The 25,349-nt window shown below is 45.2% G+C and overlaps 2 protein-coding genes across 7 annotated transcripts in view; both read left to right on the plus strand.

The window, feature by feature from the left end:
* lamb2 (laminin, beta 2 (laminin S)) overlaps positions 1-23,088 on the plus strand; it is a 36,275-nt gene extending 13,187 nt beyond the window's left edge. For 2 of the 3 annotated variants that reach the window (XM_064298165.1, XM_064298164.1), the window contains exons 5-35: positions 1,735-1,808; positions 2,070-2,258; positions 2,520-2,583; positions 5,760-5,962; positions 6,401-6,521; positions 6,728-6,916; positions 7,048-7,227; positions 7,349-7,461; positions 8,436-8,515; positions 8,750-8,885; positions 9,178-9,336; positions 9,544-9,671; positions 10,188-10,308; positions 10,621-10,813; positions 11,220-11,363; positions 11,866-12,097; positions 12,238-12,401; positions 12,931-12,963; positions 15,408-15,632; positions 15,837-16,054; positions 16,428-16,524; positions 16,863-17,235; positions 17,618-17,802; positions 18,014-18,255; positions 18,383-18,586; positions 18,813-18,957; positions 19,213-19,420; positions 19,781-19,922; positions 20,551-20,727; positions 21,117-21,276; positions 21,494-23,088. In XM_064298165.1, the coding sequence (XP_064154235.1) occupies positions 1,735-1,808; positions 2,070-2,258; positions 2,520-2,583; positions 5,760-5,962; positions 6,401-6,521; positions 6,728-6,916; positions 7,048-7,227; positions 7,349-7,461; positions 8,436-8,515; positions 8,750-8,885; positions 9,178-9,336; positions 9,544-9,671; positions 10,188-10,308; positions 10,621-10,813; positions 11,220-11,363; positions 11,866-12,097; positions 12,238-12,401; positions 12,931-12,963; positions 15,408-15,632; positions 15,837-16,054; positions 16,428-16,524; positions 16,863-17,235; positions 17,618-17,802; positions 18,014-18,255; positions 18,383-18,586; positions 18,813-18,957; positions 19,213-19,420; positions 19,781-19,922; positions 20,551-20,727; positions 21,117-21,276; positions 21,494-21,630 (5,036 nt within the window). In that variant the 3' untranslated portion in view covers positions 21,631-23,088. The remainder of the gene's footprint in view (positions 1-1,734; positions 1,809-2,069; positions 2,259-2,519; positions 2,584-5,759; positions 5,963-6,400; positions 6,522-6,727; positions 6,917-7,047; positions 7,228-7,348; positions 7,462-8,435; positions 8,516-8,749; positions 8,886-9,177; positions 9,337-9,543; positions 9,672-10,187; positions 10,309-10,620; positions 10,814-11,219; positions 11,364-11,865; positions 12,098-12,237; positions 12,402-12,930; positions 12,964-15,407; positions 15,633-15,836; positions 16,055-16,427; positions 16,525-16,862; positions 17,236-17,617; positions 17,803-18,013; positions 18,256-18,382; positions 18,587-18,812; positions 18,958-19,212; positions 19,421-19,780; positions 19,923-20,550; positions 20,728-21,116; positions 21,277-21,493) is intronic. The other variant, XM_064298166.1, reaches the window with a different exon arrangement.
* A 1,298-nt stretch (positions 23,089-24,386) lies between these two features.
* Positions 24,387-25,349, plus strand: part of usp19 (ubiquitin specific peptidase 19) — a 34,296-nt gene continuing 33,333 nt past the window's right edge. For 2 of the 4 annotated variants that reach the window (XM_064298167.1, XM_064298168.1), the window contains exon 1: positions 24,387-24,709. The gene's annotated coding sequence lies outside the window, so the exon portion shown is untranslated. The remainder of the gene's footprint in view (positions 24,710-25,349) is intronic. The other 2 variants (XM_064298170.1, XM_064298169.1) reach the window with 2 other exon arrangements.

A 25,349-nucleotide genomic window follows, 5' to 3' on the forward strand; every position in this document is an offset into this window, starting at 1 on the left:
AATTTCCTAGGGAAATTCTGGTGGAGCTGAAAATATGTGACGCTAAACAGTGGAGGATTTGTGCTGACACACGTGCTGACCACAGTCGTCTGTTGCTGGATGCAGCCCTACTAAATTCCCCTAGATTGCCCTCGGTGGATGGGGGTCATCACCCTATCTGCCACCCTGCTCTCAATCTGGCCAATGTCTACATCAATCCTGTCATTGTGTGCGTGTGTGAGTTTGTATATTTATGTGTGTGTATGGGGTGCGCTCCTTCCCATTGCTAATGGCTCTCTTGGTCAGCGTTAGCAACACAACGCCCTCGTAGTGAAAACAGTGCGCTATTGAACAGTGAGCCTGGCTCCCAGACCCCAGCAGGCTACACGCCTTGCTTTTCCTCCCCACTCCTTCCCTTTCCTTCCTGTTTGGCTGTGCATTATGAACAACAGGTTAATCTCAGTTCACTCTCAGACCCCGTGTGTCTCCGCCCATGACCGTGCGTCTCAGTGCCAGCCCCTCCCCCTCCCTCTCTTTCTCCCTTTCCCTCCCTTTGTCTGACTGCAACACATGCACACACACACACACACACACGCACAGCAACTGTAATTATGATCATGGTGGTTAAAGGAACTTTAACTACTAGCTTTTGTTTATTTCAATAGTGATGGAAAGATGGAAATGTGGTCTTGGGCCTACGATGTGCTTTGCTTTTGATATTTGACTGTGTCTTACTGGTGAAAATTCAATGCCTCTTAGAGGACCCCGGGGCAAAAATGACAATGGTATGACGACTGAATCAAAGAGCACCAGAGTCTCTCATTTCTGTTGTATTCAGTTCTAATTTTTCAGTCCTGACGTCATTTGCTTTACTTGATCTCATAGCCGGCAGCATAAGGTTATGAAGCACCACTGTCGTTTAGTTTGTGATCACATTCAAAGGCTGTTTTAAAAAGAGAATAACTTTGTGCTGTGCTGTGGAAAGTTTAATATTTTTTAAACAATTTCATTTCCGGAAGCAATTTTTTGTTTATTGCTCTTTAAAAATAGCATTATTGAAAATAACTTTCCGAGGAAAGGAATGCCCCATCAGTCTTGTATGAAAGGTCACATGAAAGCAGAGGTCCCAGAAGTGGTACTGCGTGATAACGTGTCCCTGACAAGCCTCCGCTGTAAGGCATATGCTTTCTGAACTTGAGAGCTGTGCAAAGAGCGAAGGTCTTGAGAGAACCTTGACGAGTTTCATTAAGTGTTTAGTTTCTCTGTTTAAAATACCAGAACCATGCGGTGTGGGAGATTCTCCACAGCTGGGTCCTGTACAACTACCTGTCAGTAGTGGCTGAGCTGGTTTTCCATGTACCTTAGTGGAGCACCTTTAGATGATCAGAAAGCACAAGTCCAGTTGATAGCCTTTTTAACATCCTTATTGTTGTTTTTACTCCTTTATCTCTTCTACATATCGCCTTATTTATATTCCTATTGGATTTTTATTATGCTTTTTATCTCTCCTAGCTGTATTCTTGCTCTTTTTCTTGCTCATATGCACATTACCTAAGTTTGGGAAACCTATGTGTCTTCCCTGGCTTGATGTGCACTCTACAGTGGATTACTGAAAAGTATGGTTGCATACTACATGATTTTTCTCTGTTCAGTCCATTATGCATGACATATTGTGGTTTTGTAAGCATCAATATGCTAAGCCTTTAGGAGGTCTGCACAGGACCATAAACGTTATCCTGTCTCTTGTGTCTTTAGGGAAGTCTGCTGTTAGCATTCAGCTGGACCTGGAGGCAGAGTTCCATTTCACCCATCTCATCATGACCTTCAAGGTGAGCATCTCTGAAAATGGATCTGATACAGTGAAGCTCTGCCAGGTTGGCCTTAGCGTTCTGTTTGAATTACATGTTTAATGTCTTATTAAATGTAACATCCTGAACAGGCACTCACACGGGGAATTTGAACTGCCATTTTATCTTGTGTTAATAAAATGATTTTGTTCCAATGTGACAGACTGTGGTTCACAGTGGTATTATCCATATATTAAGTCCTTCCTTGGTAATACGTGAGAAACGGCTCTGGTCTTCTTGCAGACGTTCCGCCCGGCCGCCATGCTGATCGAGCGCTCGGCGGACTTCGGCCGCACCTGGCAGACGTACCGCTACTTCGCCTATGACTGTGCCGCTGTCTTCCCTGATGTGTCCCTGGGGCCTCTGCGTAGAGTGGATGATGTCGTCTGTGAGTCCCGCTACTCCGACATCGAGCCCTCCACGGAAGGAGAGGTGAGCCAAGGATTTATATATAGTTTTAGATTTTTTTTTACATTCATTTGCTTAGAATCCAATCCATAATCTTTTTCACAGCACTCATGCATATCTGGTCTTCTAGAGGGGTGAATCTCACGTTAATTGCCTCCCTCAACGGTTGTGACGTCTGTCTAAGCTGCATCTGTAACCTCTGAAACACAGTGGTGGCGGCCTTTGTACTGTCTGTCTCCCCAATATGGGTGAAATCCTGGCTAACAAATGGCCTTCTCCTCTCAGGTAATCTACAGAGTTCTGGACCCAGCGATCCGCATTGAGGACCCATACAGCCCCAACATTCAGAGTAAGTGAGCAGTACCTCCCGAGCACACAGTGGATGTGAGCGCTATAGCTTGAGTACTTCACCATGGCAGCGGCTACTCAAACCCCTGCACTTGGATCAAGTGGCCACTGTCATGACCATAGCCTCTTTGAAGAGTAAAATGAATTACAATAGTATAATTATTTTGAGCTTTGCTGTGAGAGTTGGTAGCAATAACAGTCGAACCGTGCGCCTCATTTTATGCTAAATTACAAATTGGAGAAGGAGAAAACCCAATGATTTCATTAATGTGAGGGATATATATATTTGCGGACACATGCGCCAACACTCAATGGAAGATTTTAGCGTAAAATGAAGAGATGGAGAAATGGAAAAAACAGTCTCCCACACAAATACGACTTTTTATTTGATCTGGCATTAGCTGTTACAAGAAACCAGTGAACACAATTTTCCCTTAAAGTATCAAGAGTGTACTTGAAACACACTGTAACAAGACACAAGCTCACATCCACTGCAGCCTTTTCCTGTACATTCTTTTCAATTGGACTGAAGACAATGCAAAATGGATGATGAGCCGGATTCATTACACTGGCTTGATACACTGTGTGTCGGAGCAAAACAGCTCTTCATATATTGTTAATTAACTGTGATAGGGGAAGGGGGAATACTTATTTATGAATAGCTGCAGTAATTGTAAAATGGCAGCGCATTTAGCAGGGCCAGTGAAATTTATCCTGTGCAGCACATAATACCAACATCAGATCCAAAAAAACAAAAGGAATTGGGGGGGGGGGGGGGTGCTTACATTAAGCCTTCTGTACCAAATATCAAACAAGGCATTAGTTTAGTCTAGAGAACCATTCCTTGCAGAGGACACAGAAGATAAGGAAATTATTTTGGGGATGGAAAGTTTAATATTATTTGAAATTACTGACAATGCCCAAATGTCTCAGTGCAATTACTGATAAATTAAATTGTTGAATGTGTGGTTTATAGAGTACTGTTTATTTACCTTTATACACGTGACTATTAAACTCAATGATTTTGCTGGTTGGTAACCATGGGAATTATACTCTAGGAGGATTTTACCGCCAACAAGTTTTCTTTCTGTGGTGTCCCAGGAATGGATCCTTTTTAAGGCCAGCTGTTGCCGCTGCCCTCACATTCTGCCCCAGCTCACATTAGCAATTTGATAACCATGCTCCCATATTAGCAATGAGAAATTCACAGGCTGGGACCCCTCTTCCAGGCAACTACCCCCCCCCCCCCCCCAACTCCCGTAGTTCCTCTTCCCTTTAATTTAAGTCACATAGCTCTCTCCGTATCCGATTCCCCATCACAAATACATTAGTCACTGAAATCTCCTCACACTGTGTATCCTGCTCAGTTTTGTAAGTCTCATTGTGTCTCTGTTTTCCCCCAGAGTGGGAAAGGGAGTAGCTTTTGCTACAGTCAAGGTCCTGAGAACAGGGCCCCACTCAAAGAAAAGAGAGACCGCCAGATAACAAAATCAGCGAAAACTGATAGGCCTTTGAATTGTTGTTTCTTGTGCTCTTTCTCTCCCTGGCAGACAGACACACATGCACATGCACACACACACACACACACACACACACATTTAATTTCATTCGTTCATTTTTCTTTATTTACGCTTGGAGACACTTTGAGAGCAGGTACCCTCTTTTTCAAGTGTGCCAAATGTACACATGAAACACAACAATTAGAAAGGAAAAAAGTAGCACAGAGTAAAATAAATAAATATTTAGTTATATAAAACATATAGTTATATAAAATACTAATAAAAACAGAATTAAATAAATGAATAAATAAATATATATTTAAACATCATTAAACAGGAACCTGAAGTGACAACCATTCCGGAGAGCATATCTTATGGATACCAGTTTTCCTAATTATAAGCTGTGAAAGTTATGGAGGTGTTTTTTGCGGTTTGTAAATACACAGGTACCAATGAAAAATTCTCATGACATATAGTGATGACCAGCCTACTTTCTGGTAAAGAACGCAGTGATGGGTGCGATAAGCATCACCCGCAATAAACCTGAGGGCCGAATGGTGAGCAGCATTTAGTGACCTCAAGTGTGAGACAGAGGCATGTCTATATATATAACATCCCCATAGTCCGAGACCGAGAGAAATGCTACCTCAATAATCCGCTGCCTACAGGCCAAAAAGATTTGTTCCTGTACAGGAAACCAAGCTTCAATCTTAAATTTATTACCAAATAAATTCAGTGTGAGTTTTAAAAGTCAATTTGGTGTCGAGCCACACACACATGCACACACACACACACACACACACACACTGTCCATTTGTTTCCCTCTAGTCCATTTGCAGCACTTTCACTTCAAAGCCAGGTTAACTGCACTTCAGTTTTGGTGTGTAAATTCAAAAGATTGCATGATGACCTTGAAGGCATGAGTACAGTTATATAAAAGAGATGATGTCCAGGTGTATGCAGAGATTTATGAAATACCATAGCTTCACAAATAGTACTGTGATGGGTTCTCTTGTCAAAGTTCATTTCATGGCATAGAGAGCTGATCCTGAAAAAATGTCTCATGGACCGCGCAAGGGTGTGTGAGTGTTTGTGTGTGTGTTTGTGTGTGTGTGTGGGGCGGGGGTAATTCAGCTGGACTTTGATTTACCAAATGTGCCGTGTCTGTAAGTGATTCATGCCACATTCACTGAGGATACACACAGTACCAGCAGTGTCTGTTTATGATTTTAACATTCACGCCTCTTTTTTCGATTTGCACCCCGTCTTGCCCCATTACCCTTCTCTGATCCAAAACTAATCATTCAGGCACAGCGGGTCTGCTACGCTTGGCTTGAGGCCACTTCCTCCCACCTGATGTTAGGCTCCCCCCCGGAGTGGGACTGATAAAGGGAGCAGGAGATGCGGGGTGTGGTCTAACAGTGAGGGGGAAGACTCTAGAACCGTGGTCTTTGAAACAAATTAACATGCTTTTTTAAGTTAATGTTTAAAGATGCTACAAATCTTGTGATAAAGAAATATATGCAATATTTGAAAAGCCCTCCAAGGTGGCCGGAGGGTGATATGGTCTTTTGCTCACTTATTAGGAAAATGACTAACTAGATTTTAAAAGTGGGACTTTCTCTCTCCCCTCCTTCTCACCCTCCCCCCTCTTCCCGTCCGCATTTCTGTCCTTTAGACCAGCTGAAGATCACCAATCTGCGTGTGAACTTCACCAAGCTGCACACTCTCGGAGACAACCTGCTGGACTCCCGAGTGGAGATCAAGGAGAAGTACTACTACGCGCTGTACGAGCTGGTGGTGCGCGGGAACTGCTTCTGCTACGGCCACGCCTCCGAGTGTGCCCCCATAGCTGGGATCAGAGACGACATCGAGGGCATGGTGAGAGGGGCACGCGTGCCAGGCCCTGCAGTGGTGCTCTGCTTTAACTCTCAATAGTTAAATCTGTGTTTCATACGATATGTTCATATCACCACTACAGTGAGTACACGGTCTAGGGTATTAAAAGGGATTTTTAATTATGTTTATGTAATTTGCTGCAATTGACTTAAAAAAAGAATTAAATAAAGAAGGTTGAAATATTAACCGAGGGGATGTGAACCAGGAAAGAGTAAAGACTGGATAGAGGCTGATGCGTGGGTCCACATTTGGGTTTGAGAACAAGCTACAGATGTAATCCATTCACGGCCACAGATTTGGGATCAGCTTCCATATTTTGCACAAAACTGAATGGGGTAAAGGGAAGTCCTGGGATCCAGAAGGTAAGATTCTCAGTGCCTAATACAGGGCATGCTGTAATATGTTCTCTTGCGCCCACAGGTGCATGGGAGGTGTGTCTGCAAGCACAACACCAAGGGCCTAAACTGTGAGCAGTGTGAGGACTTCTACAACGACATGCCTTGGAGGCCAGCTGAGGGCAGGAACACTAATGCCTGCAAGAGTGAGTGAGACATGGCAACACAAGGGCCCAATTTGTCCTGCTGCCTCAATGGAAATTTTAAGCTCTTGTTATATGAAGCTTTGGCTGGAACTTAGTTTAGTCTGTCTGTTCCTTTATAAATAGTCTATTACTTAACACCCGAAGGATTTTATCAAGTTTGTGACAACCAAGAGCTTTGTCTGTGTGCCTCTTCTGATTTTTCCCAGAATGTAACTGCAATGGGCACTCCGGCCAGTGCCACTTCGACATGGCGGTGTACCTGGCCACAGGGAATGTGAGTGGCGGGGTCTGTGATGACTGTCTCCACAACACCATGGGCCGCAACTGCGAGATGTGCAAGCCCTTCTACTACCAGGACCCAGCCAGGGACATCCGGGACCCAGGAGTGTGTGTGGGTGAGTTCAGTTTGGTATGTTCGGAAGATCGGCATTAGGAAAATTCATTAATTGTGGGTATGTGTGTGTATGTGTGTGTGTGTGTGTGAGTGTGAGTCTCATTAATGACTTGTCTTAATTGCCCTGTCCAGCTTGTGATTGTGACCCAGATGGCTCCCTGGATGGGGGCATCTGTGACGGGCATGATGACCCCTCCCAGGGCATGATCGCTGGGCAGTGCCGCTGTAAGGATCATGTGGAGGGGCCGCGCTGTGACAAGTGCAAGTCTGGCTTCTTTGGGCTGAGTGCGGAAAACCCCCGCGGATGCCAGCGTGAGTACCACCCACAATGGTAACCCTGTGCGTCCCAGCAGACGCAATAAACCCCTGTCTCAGTGCTGCCCCCTAGTGGCCGTATGACCGTGCAGTGCATCTCTGCTCCTCTTTCCCCTAGGCTGCCAGTGCGACACCCGGGGAACAGTGGCTGAAACCCCCCAGTGCGACCCTGTCAGCGGAGACTGCTTCTGCAAGCGCCTGGTGACCGGGCGGAGCTGCAACCAGTGCCTGGTATAACCCGTGTCCTGGCTACACCTGCACCTACACCACCGTTTCAGTCCTTTTAATCTCCACTTGTGCTATGCTACATCCAGACCTCCATTTTCCCACCCCTATACACAGTAAAATGTGTTAAATCGACACAGTGTTAAAACAACTCTGATAGAGTACATTTGTATTCTTGGACTTATATACACTCTATTAGAGTTAAATTAACACAAAAGACTTTACTTTGCACTTTGCTAAATATAGCTTCCCTCCACAAATCTACAAATGTACAAATACTGTATGACGTATGTACTTTATTTCACAAGTCCTTGTTGTATTTATCTGTCTTAAATCCATATTTGAACATACACTACCTTGTGTTACAGTACTTGTGTTGTCATATGGACAGCACTGCATGTGTTTTTTTAGACTGACAGTGAATCATCTTCTTGCGAAGCCCCTGTTTTCTCTCTTGGCCAGTAACAGTATCCAGGAATGTGCCCTCCACATCAAGCACCATTGTCTAAATTTAGTTCAGGGAGTCAAAGCCTTTCCGGATGATTTACACATGCCTTAATTGGCCTCTCGGATGCAGCAAGCCTCACAAAACCTAACCTAAGACAGGCTATACTCCCAAGTATTCTGCTCACATTCTGTAGCTGTGTGCTGTATTAAGTTAGTTTCCCCTCTTTACTTTAGCTGCTTGTCACAATGCACACACACAAACACACATCTCATCTCAACCATTATCACTATCTTTACTATCTTGATTATAATAATGTGCCTACAAACAAAAGTTCGGCATTAGCTGTGTCTTATTCCTGTAAATGTCTGAATATGCTGCTGGAATCTGAAACAATGTGACAGCTGTGGAGGCGCTTGATGGGCTCAGTCACTCTGGAGCTGGAGCCAGAATAAAGTGAGCTGTGCTTGGAGGCTGCTGTGAGCTGGACAGTGTGTGTTCAGTGTGTGCCTCTCTGTCTCCTCTGCTCTGCCAGCCGGAACACTGGGCTCTGAGTCACGACTTGAATGGCTGCCGGGACTGTGACTGCGATGTGGGCGGGGCTACCGACAATCAGTGAGTATTCTTCCAGTCTGGACTTGTGTGTGTGTGTGTGTGTGTGTATGTCTGTGGGTGTGTGCCTGTGTGTGTGTGTGTGTGTGCGTGTGTTTGTTTGTGTGTATGTATGTCTGTGGGTGTGTGCCTGTGTGTGTGTGTGTGTGTGTCTGTGCCTGTTTTTTACGTATGTGTGTGTGTGCTGTGTGTATGTGTGTGTGCACTGAGGTCCTGACCCGGTGGTCTCTTTCTCAGTTGCTCCATGGAGACAGGTCAGTGTCGCTGTCGTAGTCACATGAGGGGTCGTCAGTGTGACCAGGTGGAGTCCGGATACTACTTCATGGCTCTGGATCACTACATCTATGAGGCGGAACTTTCTAGACTGGGACAGGTAAAACACTATGGCACTCTTATTACTGCTGTCCTGCCTTGTCTGCTCATTTACACTGTCCATGCACACCTTGTGTATACTGTACATGCTCCTGTGTGTTTGTGGATTTTCCCTGGTGCGTGTGCACCTAGGTTTATGTACATGGATTGGAGTGCTCATATGTGTATGTGTGTCTGCCTACGTATATGTGAAGGTTTGTGTGTCCATGTGTATAAAGTGTCTGGGTGCATTTGTGTATGTGTACATGGGTTTGTGTGTGTGTGTTTGTAAGTGAATGTGTGTGTTCTGGCAGGGCTGCACTGTGGAAGAAAGAGAGCACCAGCCGGGTCGTCCGATCACCTGGACTGGCACCGGTTTTGCCCAGGTGCCTGAGGGAAGCAGCCTGGAGTTCTCCATCAACAACATCCCCTACTCCATGGAGTATGATGTCCTGATTCGCTACGAGCCGCAGGTGAAGGCCACGCCTCCACTGTATCCACAACATGAATAATTACGGTGTGCCTTTGCCCACAGTGATTTGCCCACAGTGAGACAGTCTTTCACAGACACAGTGCAGTCTCGCTACTGCACCCATGTTGTTCCTCTGTTTGGTGGCGTATGCTTTGTGTGGGTTGTACCTGTGTGAGTGAATGTTAACGTGTGTGTGTGTGATCCCCAGATGCCACGGGACTGGGAGGAGGTGCGTGTGACGGTGGTGCGGCCCGGTCCGATCCCCACCAGCAGCCCGTGCGGGAACACCATCCCTGCAGACGACCTGCTGACTGTGTCTCTGCCTGCTGGAGCCAGGTCTGACTGAGGACCGGCTTATCACTACTGCCCTACACACACACACACACGCTCACGCACACACGGTCACACACCACAAGCATACACGCACACACACACATACACACGCGCTCACACACACACGGACACACACCACAAGCATACACACACACACACACACATACACATACACACGCACGCTCACACACACACGGACACACACCACAAGCATACACACACACACACACGGACACACACCACAAGCATACACTCACACGCACACACACACACACACACTTACACCCATACCACACCCATACCACACACGTACACACACACACACACGCACACACACACATGCGCACACACACACACACCTATGCACACACACATAGTCTAACAGTCTATTGTTTACACATACAACAGGATGACTGATTCTAATGAGGATATTGGATTTTGACAGAGAGTGATTTATGGGTTGAAAGACTGCGCAGGATGGTTTGTTGGTTGATTGATGGTACGTTGATCATGTTGCAGGTACGTGGTGCTTCCTCAGCCTATCTGTCTAGAGAGGGGGGTGACATACACTCTGCGCCTGGAGTTCACCCGCTACTCAGGTCGAAACAAGGTCCCCAACACCAACATCCTCATAGACTCTGTGAGTACCAGGCCCCTTCCAGTACTGCCTTACATTTTAAATAATAATATGGTTGCATTCACTACACAAGCAAAACTGTGAACACCTCTGCATATCATTAAGCTGGTATCATTCATATAATTCAGAGGTCTGGAACACATGCCTGTTTCTTGTTTCAGTTCTTTCTCTTCTTCTTTTCTTTTTTCTTCCTTTCCCCTTTCCCATAACCTCCTACCTGTCACCCTTTCTCTCCGCTCCCCCTTTCACTCTTTCCTGCCTGTCGTTTTCCCCTCACCGTCTCATTTCCTCCCTCTGTTCCTCCCTGTCGCGCAGATCGCTCTCCTTCCCCGCTACTCCTCCATGGAGATGTTCATTGCCGGGGATCCAGCCTCCATCGCCCGCAAGCAGAGCTACGAGCGCTACCGCTGCCACGAGAGCGCCAAGGCCGTGTCGCGCCCGCAGCTCAGCGACTTCTGCGCCAAGATGATCATCAGCATGTCGGCCATCGTCAACGACGGGGCTCTGGGTGAGCGAGGCGGGATAGGCTGGGGTTCTGTAGGCCACGCCCCCCACAGGACCCAGTGTGTCTCAATGTCCTCCCTGTCCTATTGGTCACCTTATTGTGCAGCAAAAGCATGCCCATGGTAATGCAGAACAGCCTCAAAACTAAAGGACGGGGTCTTAGTGGTGTGTCCTCTCTCACACACTCACACGCGTGCACACACAAACATGCACACACACACACACACACACACACAGAATGAGATAATCTTGTTCCACTCAACCCTGTAATTGTTCAGTAGCAGTAAAAAAAAAACCGTGTAGCAGTAAAATGGGCTTTTCTTTGGTAATTATGTGGTCTAGGTTTTTCAGTGAAGGGTGAAAGGCTGCTTAAATAGGTCGATACTGACACAAGCATGCTTCTCCTCCAGCTTGTCAGTGTGACCCCCAGGGCTCAATCAGCTCAGAGTGTGACGCCCGGGGAGGACAGTGCCGCTGTAAGCCCGGCATGATTGGCAGACGCTGTGACAAATGTGCTCCTGGGACCTACGGCTTCGGGCCAGGGGGCTGCAAACGTGAGTGCTCCCTGCCCCCGTACACGGACCTCCGCTGTCTCTTATCCAATCACGGGTCAAACAGCAGCACACCTGCTCTCATACTGTTTGTCAGCATGATGTTTTCATAACTGCTGATGTACAAAATTACTGCTACTGTTTGTGTTGAAGTAATTTGTCATTATTGCTTTTACCTTAATTATCTTTAATTGTTGGAAGGCATTTCTAAACAGGATTGAAAAATTTGACATCACTTAATTAGCACTATCTCTGGAGCACTGGAGATGTGAGATACAGCACTCAAGCACACACTCACAGTGTATTTGCATTGCCAGTTACTGATTCAGGACCCACTCAGCACTTACTGTGCTGGTAAACATGACATTTGAAAAAGAAAATAACGTGATTCTCAGGTAAGCGCCTGGGGGCAGATGTTAGCTGTTGGACCCATACGGTTGTTAACTCTCAGAGTCTTCATTTGAGCTTTTTTCCTGACGGCGCCCCCTGCTGTCTCCATGCCCAGCGTGCGAGTGCAGCCCCGAGGGCTCCCGAAGCCGTATGTGTGAGCAGTACACAGGGCAGTGCCAGTGCCGCCCTGGCGCCTTCGGCCCCCACTGTGACGGCTGCCAGTCTGGCCACTGGGGCTTCCCCAGCTGCAAGCCCTGCCAGTGCAACGGGCACGCCAAGGAGTGCCACCAGAGGACCGGCAGCTGCCTCGACTGCAGAGACAACACTGCAGGGGACAAGTGTGAGCGGTGAGGACATCTGGAGAGAGAGAGAGAGAGAAGGAGAGGGGGGGGGAGAGACAGAATGGGGGCTTGTAGGCAGCTGGTTCAGTATTTTGATGGCGGTGTTAATGAACCCCTGCATTAACCTGTATTGATTTCTCTCGTAGATGTGCCAATGGATACTATGGCAACCCAGTGCTTGGCTCGGGGAGCCAGTGTCGGCCCTGCCCCTGTCCCGACAGCCCCGCAAGTGGACGCCACTTTGCCGCCTCCTGTTACCAAGACAACCGGAATCGACAAGTGGTCTGCAATTGCAAACAGGGGTACACAGGTGAGCACGGCTAAGTGGCTCTGCCCTCTGCCAGGGTGGCCGGCTTCCGTATCATCACACCAAGATGAAGAGTTATTGTGACAAAACTGATATTTGCACACAGTGTAGATATCTTTAAGAAATAAACTCAGGGGATGGTTTGACTGGACATGCAAACTGTTTACCAATCCATCTACTTGCCAATACAGCCACCATATAACTTCCTTAGCTGTTTCCAAAAACCCAAAATTGGTGGACATAAATGATCGATAATGAAGTGCTGATACGTTTTTCGAGAACATGCCAGGTACTCTAGCTGCCCATTCCGTTTAGCAATGGTAATCCTGATAAATCATAGTCTTTCATGACAATTTTTGAGAGACCCCTCAGCTGTGTACATGTGTTGGAGTGGTGTGGTAAGCCCGGGTGAAATTAGGTGCTGATAGGCCTCAGCAGTGGAAGGGGAGCGGCGTTGGTGTTCTATTTCCAGTTCAGTAATGTCTGTTGTTTCCCCCCAACCCCATCCCACCCTCCCCTCAACTCGGCATAGGGATCGTTAAGCGCTCCGAGGGGAACATCCAGCGTGAGTAATGGAGAAACCACCCCAAAACCCCCTCCCCAAATCCAACCCCTGCATGGCTTCAGCCTCCTCCCCACCGTGCAGTGTCACAACAGACTCCCACCACAATGTAGACCGATTGTGTCCCCAAACACTACCTTTAGCCAGGACTTAGGATTGTGTCCGTTTTGGATCAGTGCATGTGAGGATGCGGTGGATTGGGTTGGGGTGGGGTGGAGTAGGGGCACACATACACACGCACTGCCCAGTGCTTGCAACTCTTGCTTGCTCAAGCCAGCACACAACTCAGAGTTGCCAACTATATAGAAATGTATACAGTCTGTGAACATTTCTGTTATTTCGGTCTGTAAATCAATACATCTCAAAGGCTGTTTGGAAATTCATATTTAAATATAGATTTATATAGATTTAAATATAAAGGAGAAACTGCATTGGCAAGTGTTTGATTGTTGCGCTTCCTGAAAATGTATCTGTGATTGATAGCTAGCGTGGTATTCTGCAACTTGCACTTTGTGTTTGCCAGGCATGCTTATAAAAGGGCATGGGGGCAAGGGGTTAAGAGACCAAGAGTGCCCCTCCATCAAAAAAGAGATTATATATTTTATGTATTTAAGTACTGGCTAGAACTGGCTTCATCCTTAAGAGGGTTTTGAGCACAATTCATAATGGGTGTCAGCACTCATGTATATGTCTGGGCTCTGTAAATGCATGCAAATGCATTTTGAAAATCATTTGTTTGTTTGATATTCCTGTGCATTTGTGTTCATAAAAACAGCCATTTTTCATTCAATTTGTTCGTAAGTACAAATTTGGTAAGGTTGGCAACCCTGAATCAAACATAGGACAGTCAGATAGCCATCCACCATCGCGATGCCCAGCTGTTCGTCACTGGAAGGGGACAAAACGGTGTTTTGCCATGCTGTCAGAGAGCACTGTAGAGCAGCCGCCACACTGCAGAAAACCTGGGAGAGACTGTGGGGAAAAACCGGATATCTTCGCTGCAGCAGGAATTGAATGTACATATTCTGTCGATCCATGTACTTTGCTGCAAAGTACATAAGAAGCTTAATGTGGCTTTCACATCTAAAAGTCAAGCACCGGTCATGAGTGCAAATCTGCCTTTCATCTCCCTCTGCCAAATGACTGGAAACTGAGAAGGTCTTGTTTGGAAGCAGGTGTACCTCATGCAGTGCCTTCTCCTGTTAGACACCAGCTGCCCCTCCGGATTCATTTTGTACGCTCAGAGTATAATTCTTGATATCATGTGAGTTTGCCAATTTACTGCTGTGTCCGCAGGCAGGTGAACTCAGCTTTCCTTATGAATCTTGAACTATGGCTAACCGTTACTATGTCGCCATAACAAAAAATAATTTTATCTAGCAATCCATTTAGATACGTTAGAAGCAATGTCTTTTTATCGTCTCAATAGTCAATATGTTATCATTTTAACTTAATCCCAGTCTTTCTCTGCGTGTGTTTTGCTCTCTGGAAGGAGATGTGCTGTTGGCAGAGAACAGCTACAGTTAAAATCGAGTAAACCAGATCTCAGCACCCCTCTGCTCCCCGGCTGCCATCAGCTGGATGAAAAATGCCAAGAATGTTTTCTTTTCATGGAGTTCAGAAGATGTCTGGGGAAGCGGGTTCTTTTGAGTGTTAGATAAATAATTCCCCATTGATGTTGCATTACATTTGATGGCACATTACACTCATTTAGTAGACACACTTATCCAGAGTAGCTTACAAAGTTAACTGCGTAGGTTCATATAATTGCACTTGAAGGGTAACAGAGACTAGTGCAGAGGCTGGTAACACCCTCAGAACCAGTATTAGAACAGCAAGTTCATCAGCTATACAGTTGATGCTTGAATATACAGCATAACAAATTATCCATTTGATTGTTATACTGCCTTGAAAATGTGTGACTTTAATGGAGGTTTTCACTAATATCTAGCAGATTAGCATTCTGCTGATAACTGTTTAATCAAGCTATAATACCTAGACACTTTCTCTTGGCAATGCAGAGTTGCAAAAAAATTAATGTATTAAAATATGGACGCTCTAATAAAGATTAACACATTTTTAATGCCACTGACTGGTATTAATGTAGTATTGTTGCATTTTTCAAACCAGCAGTGGTCTATTTCAAAGCTGTAGTTTAAGGTTTGAGTAAAAAGTTGCTTGGCTGCTTCAACACAACAGTTGTTTTCTTGGTGTAGTCATGTTTCTGTGTCTGAAGGCAGTTCTTGCTCTGGGCCATATCTGTTGAAACCATCATGCTCTGTAAGGTTTCTCACTTGGTCTGTTGGAAGGCCAGTTGGAAGTCATTTCCGCTGGTGTGGCCTTGAATGGAAACTGGAATCCTCTGAGACGGTCTCCCTGCCTGTTTTTATTTGGGAGTTTCCCCTTCCTGCTCCTCCTCTGACTGGCTTCTGTTCCGATCTCACCAGGCTCTCGCTGCGAGGAGTGCGCACCCGGTTACTATGGCAACCCCTCAAAGCCTGGTGGGCGCTGCCAGCCCTGCCAGTGCAGCAACAATATTGACCTCACCGACCTGGACTCATGTGATCGGCGCACCGGGGAGTGCAGGAAGTGCTTGTACAACGCAGAGGGCCCCGACTGCGGGACCTGCAAGAGCGGTTACTATGGGGACGCCAAGCGCCGGAACTGCCGAAGTGAGTTACTGAATCGCTTTGGACTTCTTTTGTTGGCATGTGGTCAAACATAGATGAGACCAATGAAAAAATGTAAGAACCAGCTATGTTATGTGCCTTTTTATAACCAGTTCATTTTCCTGTGCACAGTATACTGATATTGCTGTGATGATATGTTTATTAGAGTAGTAAACATTGGATTTGTATCTCTACTCAATCCCCCAGAATGCACTTGCAACTTCCTGGGCACTGAGCGCAGACAGTGCTCCACGCGAGATGAGTGCGTGTGCAACCGTGGCACTGGGCAGTGTCAGTGCTTGCCCAATGTTATCGGGCTGACCTGTGACCACTGCGCCACCAATTACTGGAACCTGGCCAGTGGGCATGGCTGTGAATCCTGCAACTGTGACCCCAACAATGCAGTCAGCCCCACATGCAATGAGGTGTGTTTTACTATGTCTTTAGGGGTATAAACTGAGCTGGAGCTGGTGGGGAAATCCAGAAATTATACCTGCATAAATTAGTTCTGACCCACCAATGGAAGGCTTTCCAATTCTGCAGCTTTTTAACCCGCTCTGAAAGCGCTCAGAGATGAACACAGCTAAACTGAATCAACACAATGGTTGTTGGAATCGGATGAATAAAGTGTCTAGGCAGGTTTGGAGGCTGTCCAAGACCATGGCTTAATAGCCCTGTAGCTGTATGAGGGCCACTAAAGAAGATTACATTCCAATCACAGGTTCCCCAGCACTAGTTAGGAACAACATATAAAGCAGCTGCTCTGTTTATTCAAAGTCTCTGTGTTCCACTTTGCAGTTCACAGGGCAGTGCCAGTGCCGTAGTGGCTTTGGAGGGAAGACCTGCAGGGACTGCCAGGAGAACTACTGGGGGGATCCCAGGGTTCAGTGCAGAGGTCAGTCTGTCTGTAGGGATAGTTAGGTTTGCACAAAGATAACTGTCCCAGGGGGCACAGGTCATGAACTTTTTTTCAGCCACTCTGGTGACTTCATGTACAAACAGTGGTTTTAATTCAGGTCCTGAGGCCTGAATTGAAGCCATTCCACTGCTAATTCAATACAAGCGGTGTCTGTGTTCCTCCATTAATGGAATTTGCTGCTGTTCCTGCTAGATTGGCACTATGTAGCATATTAACAGATTGGTTTACACTGTTTACATTTATATGGTCATCAGTTTAGTCTACTGTAGGAGCCTCTCGCCTCTTATTCTTCCTCTGGGCTCCCCTCTCCCCAGTGTGCGACTGTAACAGGCGTGGCATCGAGACGTCACAGTGCGACCGGGTCACGGGACACTGCGCGTGCCAGCAGGGCGTGTCTGGCGTGCGGTGCGACCAGTGCGCCCGCGGCTTCTCGGGCCAGTTCCCAGACTGCCAGCCCTGCCACCAGTGCTTCGGTGACTGGGACCGCGTGGTGCAGGATCTGGCAGCGCGCACCAAGGCGCTGACCAAGCGAGCCCGCGAGATCCAGCTCACCGGCCTGACCGGCGCTTACGAGAAGAGCTTCCGGGACCTGGAGGAGAAGTTGGCGCAGGCCCAGGGCATCGTCAACGCTCGCAATGCCACCGCCGGGGGCATCACCAAACTCATGGGGCTCATTGAGGACTTAAGGTACATATACACAGATGTTTGGTACACCGCCAGTAACTAACATCAATAACAATAACCAGTGGAAATGGACCTGGGGCAAGTAGAACAATAACCTGCTGGCCCAATTGGGCAGTAAAAAAATCCTTAACATTGAGCCCTGAAACATGCATAGTAATTTATACATTCACTTTAAAACACAAACATAAACACATACACAGTGGAGTAGAAGTTTATCGAGGATACAATGCTGTTCAGTGACACAGTGAGGCATAACAGAATCATGAGATGAAAGGAAATTATGGCAATGTTTGCCTTCGTCCTTCTCTTCTCCTTTTTCTTCTCTTCATCCTGCCTCTCCAACTCCTCTTCTTGCTCTTTTTCTTACTCTACCACCTCCTCAAAGGGGTCGTATTGGTGAGACCACTGACTCCCTAAACCGCCTGGAGGGGGACTTGACCAGTGTGCAGGACAACAACTATGAAGCCAGCAATGAGCTGAGTTCCCTGGAGAGAGAGGCCAAGGAGCTCAACCTGACCTCTGATCAGCTGAACAGCCAACTGGACATCTTGAAGAACTCCAACTTCCTTGGTGAGTGCAGTGATCTCGTGCTATTGGGCGGTGTCAAAATGACATCTGTTTAAATCCATTGGCTTACATTTTGTACATTTCTATTTGCATTTCCGTGATCTATCCAGCTTTCATCTTTTCATATCTTAAGGTGTATGTGTCCTAATGCTTTTGTGGGCCTGTGGTCAGGACACTGGATGAGACTGTCCCTGTATCGTCTTCTTCCTCCCAGGTGCCTATGATAGCATCCGCAGCTCCTACGACAGGTCCCGTGATGCCGAGCGACGTGCCAACCAATCCACCACCAGTGTGCCCAGCACTGTCAGCCAATCGGCGGACACACGTCGCAAGACAGAGCGGCTGATAGAAGACAGAAAGGACGACTTCAACCGCAAGAACGCCGCCAACAAACGCGCCTTAGCAGATCTTAATACCAAGACGCAGAATCTGGACATGAAGAAGATCAATGAAAAGGTGAGCTTTTCTTTGTTGTCTTTTTCCCAATCTTTTCATCACTCATAACATCCCTGTACCTAGCTGTATGTAAAATTATGCTTGACCCTCTGTAAAGCTGATCTCTTTTTGCTCCACCTGTCACCAGGTTTGTGGAGCTCCTGGTGATGCCCCCTGTGGAGAGGGCTCTTGTGGTGGTGCTGGTTGCCGTGATGATGAGGGGAACCGACACTGTGGAGGTCTCAACTGCAATGGTGCTGTGGCAACAGCAGATAATGCCCTGAAAAGGGCCCAAGATGCAGAGAAGGAACTGAGCAAGGCCATGGGTGAGGTGGAGGAGCTCTTCCAGAAGGTGAGTCCTGGAGCTATGCCTGGTTAAGGTTTATTGGTTAACAATTGTTTTTTTTTACAGATCTGACAATATATTTATATGAATTGCTGACAAAGCAGAGTTAGACCTCATTGCTGTGCTATTAATCACTGAAGCCAAGCAATCAGTGACAACACAGTTGGCTTGAATGGTTAAAATATAACATGTTTCACATGTATTCATGTGATTTCCCTATCTGGATTTATAGGTTGCTGAGGCCAAGACAAAGGCGGAAGAGGCAAAGGGAAAGGCACAAGCAGCCCTGGACAAGGCCAATGACACCAAGAACAAGGTGGAGCGCTCCAACAACGACCTCCGTGACCTCATAAAGCAGATTCGAGACTTCCTCATGCGTGAGTTTTGTGACCTTTACAGTTTCTCTCTACATGCATATTCACACTTGCATTTCTGCAAGTACTACTTGTCCACCCCTGTTGGAATGTATTAAACCAAAATGTACAGTATTCTCTTCTCATGGACAATAACTCTGTGTACTCTCAGAGACTACTACGCATAGATCAGGTAGTTAACAGAAAGCTTTGCGTGATCTTTAATCTATTCATCACAAAGAGCAAATGTGGAGAGAAATGTTGATTATAATTCTGCAGAGGAGGGTGCAGACCCAGACAGCATCGAAACGGTAGCAAACCGGGTCCTGGAGCTGTCGATCCCAGCCTCACCCCAGCAGATTCGCCACCTCGCGGAGGAGATCAAAGACCGAGTCAACAGCCTGTCCAATGTGGATGCCATTCTGGAGCAGACCCATGGTGATGTACGCAAAGCTGAGATGCTGCTGCAGGATGCCAAGAGGGCCAGGTAGGTCCAGCAAGGCAGGGAGAAGAGAGGGAGGTGGACAGGGTGAGGTATGGGTGGAAAAGAAGGTGGAGTAATGGCAGAGGGAAAGGTAAAATTGAAATAAGAGGGGTGGTAGTGAATATCCTGCCTGGTGATGCATGCACCAATTGCATGTCAACCTGTGGCACTGACACAGTCCAGATTTGATACTGGACTGTTGGACCAGTTGTGCTAGTACAGTGCCTTTAGCGGATGAGCCACACAGCAGCCCCTCAGTTAGAGGATTTGTTGGAGTAGATTAAATTGTGCGACACTGGACACAAGGGCAGAGAGTGATAAATTATCAGACAGCTGACTCCTCCCTGTGTCTGGTTTCTGAAGGAACCGGGCAGAGGGTGCAAAAAATACGGCAGAGACAGTGAAGCAAGCACTGGAGGATGCCCGCAAGGCACAGGCTGCTGCAGAAAAGGCCATACAACGTGCCAAGGATGACATTGGCCAGACTGAAGCCCGGCTGGCTCAGGTTTGTGGGAGAGAGATAAAAGCGTCCCTAAGCCAGGGCTGCCCAACCCTGTTCCTGGAGATCTACTGTCCTGTGGGTTCTCAATCCAACCCTAAATAAGCACACCTTATCCAACAGCTAGAGATCTTGTTGAGCTGCTAATTAGTGCTAATCGGGTGTGTCAAATTAGGGACAAAATAAAAAACCTGCAGGAGGGTAGTTCTCCAGGAACAGGGATGGGCAGCCCTGCCCTAAGCAAACCCTGCACTGTAGATTCTCTCATATTGTTTTTCCGACTAATATGTTTTTAATTATGGAGAGAAGCGATGCCCATATCCAATGAAAACCCCTGTACAAAGATTAATAGAAAGTTGCGGAAAGTACATGGAAACTTCCCCTTTACAATTCAATAGTCAACATAGTTAATTTTCATATGAATTTTACTCCTTGAAGATCTTGCATTTATCCTTGAAACGTAAGTAAAACTTTAAGGGAAGTCATTGCAATTAGATTTTAATGGGAGCTCTGGAGGGAGATAGATCTAATGCAGGGAATGCATGCAAAATTATAGTCCTCCAGGTAATCTTCCTGATTTTACTCCCAACCCAACACCTCCCTCCTCTCATTAACACTGTGTTTATGCCTGCAGATCCACTCAGAAACCTCTGACAGTGAAAAGGACCTGAAAGATGCTGTGGATCGCCTGGGCAGCCTCGGCCGGCAGATTGATGTCTTGAAGACAAAACGTGCCAGCAACAGCCTGGAGGCGTCCCGCGCAGAGGAGACCGCCACCATGGCGCGGGATAAGGCCAATGAAGCTAAACAGGTGAAGATGAGAGGAAGCCTACAGTGCATGCATATACACATACTGCTTAAGCTTATTACTGCTTAATGGACAAATGTGTGCATGCAGGGACAGTCATTGTCAATGGATCAAATTGAATCCAAATGTAAAAACAAATCAATTACTCTATTAGTAACAATGTAATTCTACATAAACAATATAAGCCTCTGTGATTCATGTGATGCTCAATTGCTGTTCAATGTATGTGGTCTAACCCATATCAAACCACTTTAGTAATTATATAAACTGTGCAATGATTATATCAGCTACAGATTAACAACACTGGCAAGTGTGGAGGGGGGATGGTCATGAACTAACCCTGTCCAGTCCAGTCGTCACTGATTGTTTTCTATTTATCTGTGTTGGGGTAGATTTTGGATGGCGAGCTTACGGACAAATACAGGACAGTACAGGACCTGGTGGACAGGAAGGCAAAAACAGTGCAGGATGCCAAGCGGAAAGCAGAGCGCCTCCGGGACGAGGCCAAGCAGCTGCTGCAAGATGCCCAGAATAAGCTGCAGAGACTAGCAGGTCAGCAAGGATGGAAACATGCCTTTGTCTGGGGTTACTGGGCCCACTTGGGAAAGTGTCTTAATCTCCATCAGTTTCACATTAATGAAAAGCTAAAGTCAATTCTCCTCTCTAAACTTTGCTGACAGCTGCCCTGTCCTCAGTGCAGCTGCCAGAGAAACTTTGGTACAAATGTGTATTTGCTTTCATGCTGACACTTATTACATTTTGTATGCAGAGCTGGAGAAAGATTATGAGGCCAACCAGAAAACATTGGAAGGCAAAGCCAAGCAACTGGATGGACTGGAGGACAAAATGAAGGCTATACTCAATGACATCAACAAGCAGATCCAAATATACAACACTTGCCAGTAATAGCCAGCCTACACCCACTTAGCACAGCCTGGGTTGCACTGCAGACACTGCACTGGAGAAACAAAATGTACCACTGTACTATAAACTCTGCCCTCTAGTGGTCAGAAGAGCACTACACCAATTATGCCAACTGTGGGGGACGACGACTGTCATACTACAAAGTATAGCTGCGACATTGGCTGGAACATTGCATAAAACTTAAAGGGTAATTTCACTGAAAATATGAAAATGTACATGTTTTTACAGTTGTGGATATACATAGAGAGAACCATGGAACCTTCTTGACAGCAAAAAAAACCTTCTTTCCACAGTCTTTACTCAATGTGATGCCAACATGTTGCATTCACTCTTTGTAATGTGTGTGCAATGAATTGACACCTGACTTGAAACTCCCTGTAATAAGTGAGTTTTTTTTCTACCTCCATATGTGCCTTATATTTGTGTACAGGTGGTTGTCCCAGAACATATAATGCAAGCCTTTTTTAATTGAAATGTGTTTTGCTGTAACAAAGTGTAATCCTGGTCACGTTGTTCCCGTATGCCTCTTGTCCTTGAAATTTTGTACTAAGAAAATTTGGTTGCGCCTCTTGCATGTATTTTTTTCTTCTTCATCTATGAATGAGTAAATTACCATAGCTTGAGGCTGGTCCAGTATAAAATAGATATAAAGTCTAACCTACTTACTCATACAGAAACCATATTTGTGTATACAATGTAGACTGTATTTACAGCTTAGTGTAAGATGGCCTTTATGTAATTTGCTTAAATCTAGAGCAGAGATCTTGTCCACACTCTCTGCAGATTTCAAACCACAGCCAGCGTAGTCCTTTGAAACATGGTGCCTGAAACATTTAGCCATTAGCAGTTACCTGAATCATATCCATATGGAGTGGACACTGCAGCCTTCCTGGACAGGGATCAACAGGGAAGGAGAGATGGAGAAATGCATTCTTTTATTAAGCTTAGATAGATATCTTTAAATTGGTCTTTACACTGCAAAAGTATTTGAAGTTAATTAATGAATCACTTATAAAGGAAGAGAAGAGATTGTATGGATATCCACAATAGAAAAGGTAAGGGACAGCAAAACATGTGGAATTTAACAAAGCTTCATATCAGCATTTGACAAGTGTAAAACAATGAACAATTACTTCTGACATTCTCACACTGGTTCTGCCAACACTAAGGTGCTAAGGAACAAAATATTACATTTTTAAATTATAGTGAAGTATCCTTTAAATTTCATGTACAATACATCAATACTGTGAATGGAATAGGATGAAAGATGACAACATCATGTCACTCACAAATTCTATACTTAAAAACATTGCTGACTTTAAAAGACATTCAGTTTTTGCATTTTGCGTTTTTGAATTTTGCAGTGGCACATTCGTTGGCCATATTGTTTTTTGGTCTGTAGAACGCAATGAAATAAACCAAAACTTGCTTATGTTAGAATTACAGTGTGTTTGATCTATTTATGCACGAACATACAAATTTTTACCATAGTATTTACACTAAAATGAACTCACATTTAAACAGATATAACATATAGTTTGTATAGGTTTTAATTTGTATTAACAAAATAACAACTGGCAAATTATTACATTGCTCTGCATTTTGTATGCATTTTTCTGTCGATGTTTTCAAATGTATGCCCTGTTGAGGCTTAACACATCGAGAATTGTATTAAATATTTAAATTAGAAGACATGCATAATCAATATAAAATGAGGAAATAACATGTCCAGTTTGTTCTTTATTTCTATATTCATAACTACTGGTGTGTTCAGATTTTTAAAAAATCTGTGCCTGGAAATTGAAGACAATTTATAATGATGTGAACATTGACAGTTAAAATGAACATACTGTAGTTTTTCTCCCTGGACTTTAGCTATTTAATTACAAGGCCGTTGGAAGATGACAAAAGAAAAGTGATTGGCCGCAGCAAGCTTTTATCAAGGCATGTTAATGACTTTTTAAAGGCTATTTTATTCTTAATATGGAGAATCCCTGAATTATAGGACTAATCCAAAGGCCAAAGCTTCAACAAAAAAAATGTTCTAAGTCTCAATTTAGCCTAGGGTACATAATGAGTACCCTTAATAATACTCAGTTTTTAGCCCCCAACATAATCATGTAACATAATTCAAACCTGCAAACTAGTATTTGTACCCTTTATTACACAAACCTTCAGGTTAATCGTTTGACCCCAGTCTTTCAGAATTCATTTCCCATGATAACTCATTTGAATCCTGAACTTTGAAGCCTCACACTTGAATCACAAATTGGAACTTGATCAGAGCTTGGGGGTGTGATTTATTATAGTGAAGGTTCAAATAAACATATTTGCTTGCTGGATAGATTTAATAAAGAGTTACGTTACTTTAAACGCGCATAGTGGACCTTCAGCTTAGCGTATGTTAACTATTTAGGCCATTGACACGTGTCTCCTTAAACATTACCCCAAACTACAGTGCGGAGTAAAGAAATGGTTTTTATTTTTAATTATCGATTAAATTTATAGACTAAAATGTATGAGCTAATTATGGAAGCTTTAAACCTACTGAAATACATTTATTGAAATGTTACAATTACATGAGATTGTGTATACATAAGGCTATTGCTTGGGCACACCATAAACACGATTTCCAAAAATTCTCTTCAAACAATGTGTACATTGCTAGCAGAGGTTACACTTCTAGCGTAAAAAACCCGTGTCACGTGACAAGGAGCTCTTGATGTTGACTTCAGGAAGTAGTTGGGCTTTCGTTTCTTTCTGTTTTTGTTCTTAAAGAAAGTGCGAGTCACTGCACAAAGACCGGCGAAGAAAGTTGCTGGAAAGAGATCACGTTTACACTTACGTAGACATTTATCATCTATTTTGATGTGTTGTTAATATTGTACAATATGGGTCCCGGCTAGAATCTTCTAGAAACACCGGAGAACGGAGTTTCCTGTCTTTCGGACAGGGGCGAACAGCGGCCCGCTGCCGAATCCAGGAGCCTCGGGCTGAAGTGATTCGGTTGCCGGCCAGCGATCAAAGGAGTGGGTAAACACCACACTGTCTTAAAAACTCTGTAAGTACGGATGGCTATACATTTTTTTGTTTGCTTACTTTAATAACGCTAGGTAGATGGATATAATTAGCTGGATGTTCATTGCTACTATCAGTCCTTGTCAAATTGACGTTGGCGAGTTGGTTAGACAAGTTAGCTACCTAGCTAGCTATAAACAGTTGGCCGGTTAGCTTGCCGGCCAGCTAAATTATCCGCTTGGTGTCATTCGTTAATAACCTAGCTAGCTGTAGATAGCTTGATTAACGAGTTCACGTTATTCGTTGTAATGTTAAAGTCACAATGACTTACCGACGATGCAGTATAGACTGGCTTTGTTGTGCGAGGCATAGCTTGCTAACCAGAGATATCAAGCTGTGGTAATTCACAGCAAGAATGTTTAGCTGAATAACGAACTAGCTAAGGTGCTACTAGCTAGTGGCAGTCGAATGCTCGGTAAATAACCTCGTTACATGTGGCCCGCCGGCTTTAATGCCGTCGCTAGTGAACTTGTGCTGCAATGACTGTTTAACCTTCCCGTTAGCAAGATTTTTAAGTTAATAAAATAACGCAACAGTGTCCAAAGTAAAATGAATAAGATATAATTTAGCTAGTTAGCAGCCTAACATTACCTAGCTACGCTATGGGTTTGGTGTAGTTGGCA

Source organism: Anguilla rostrata, chromosome 11 (assembly GCF_018555375.3).
Source record: "Anguilla rostrata isolate EN2019 chromosome 11, ASM1855537v3, whole genome shotgun sequence".
Taxonomy (NCBI): domain Eukaryota; kingdom Metazoa; phylum Chordata; class Actinopteri; order Anguilliformes; family Anguillidae; genus Anguilla; species Anguilla rostrata.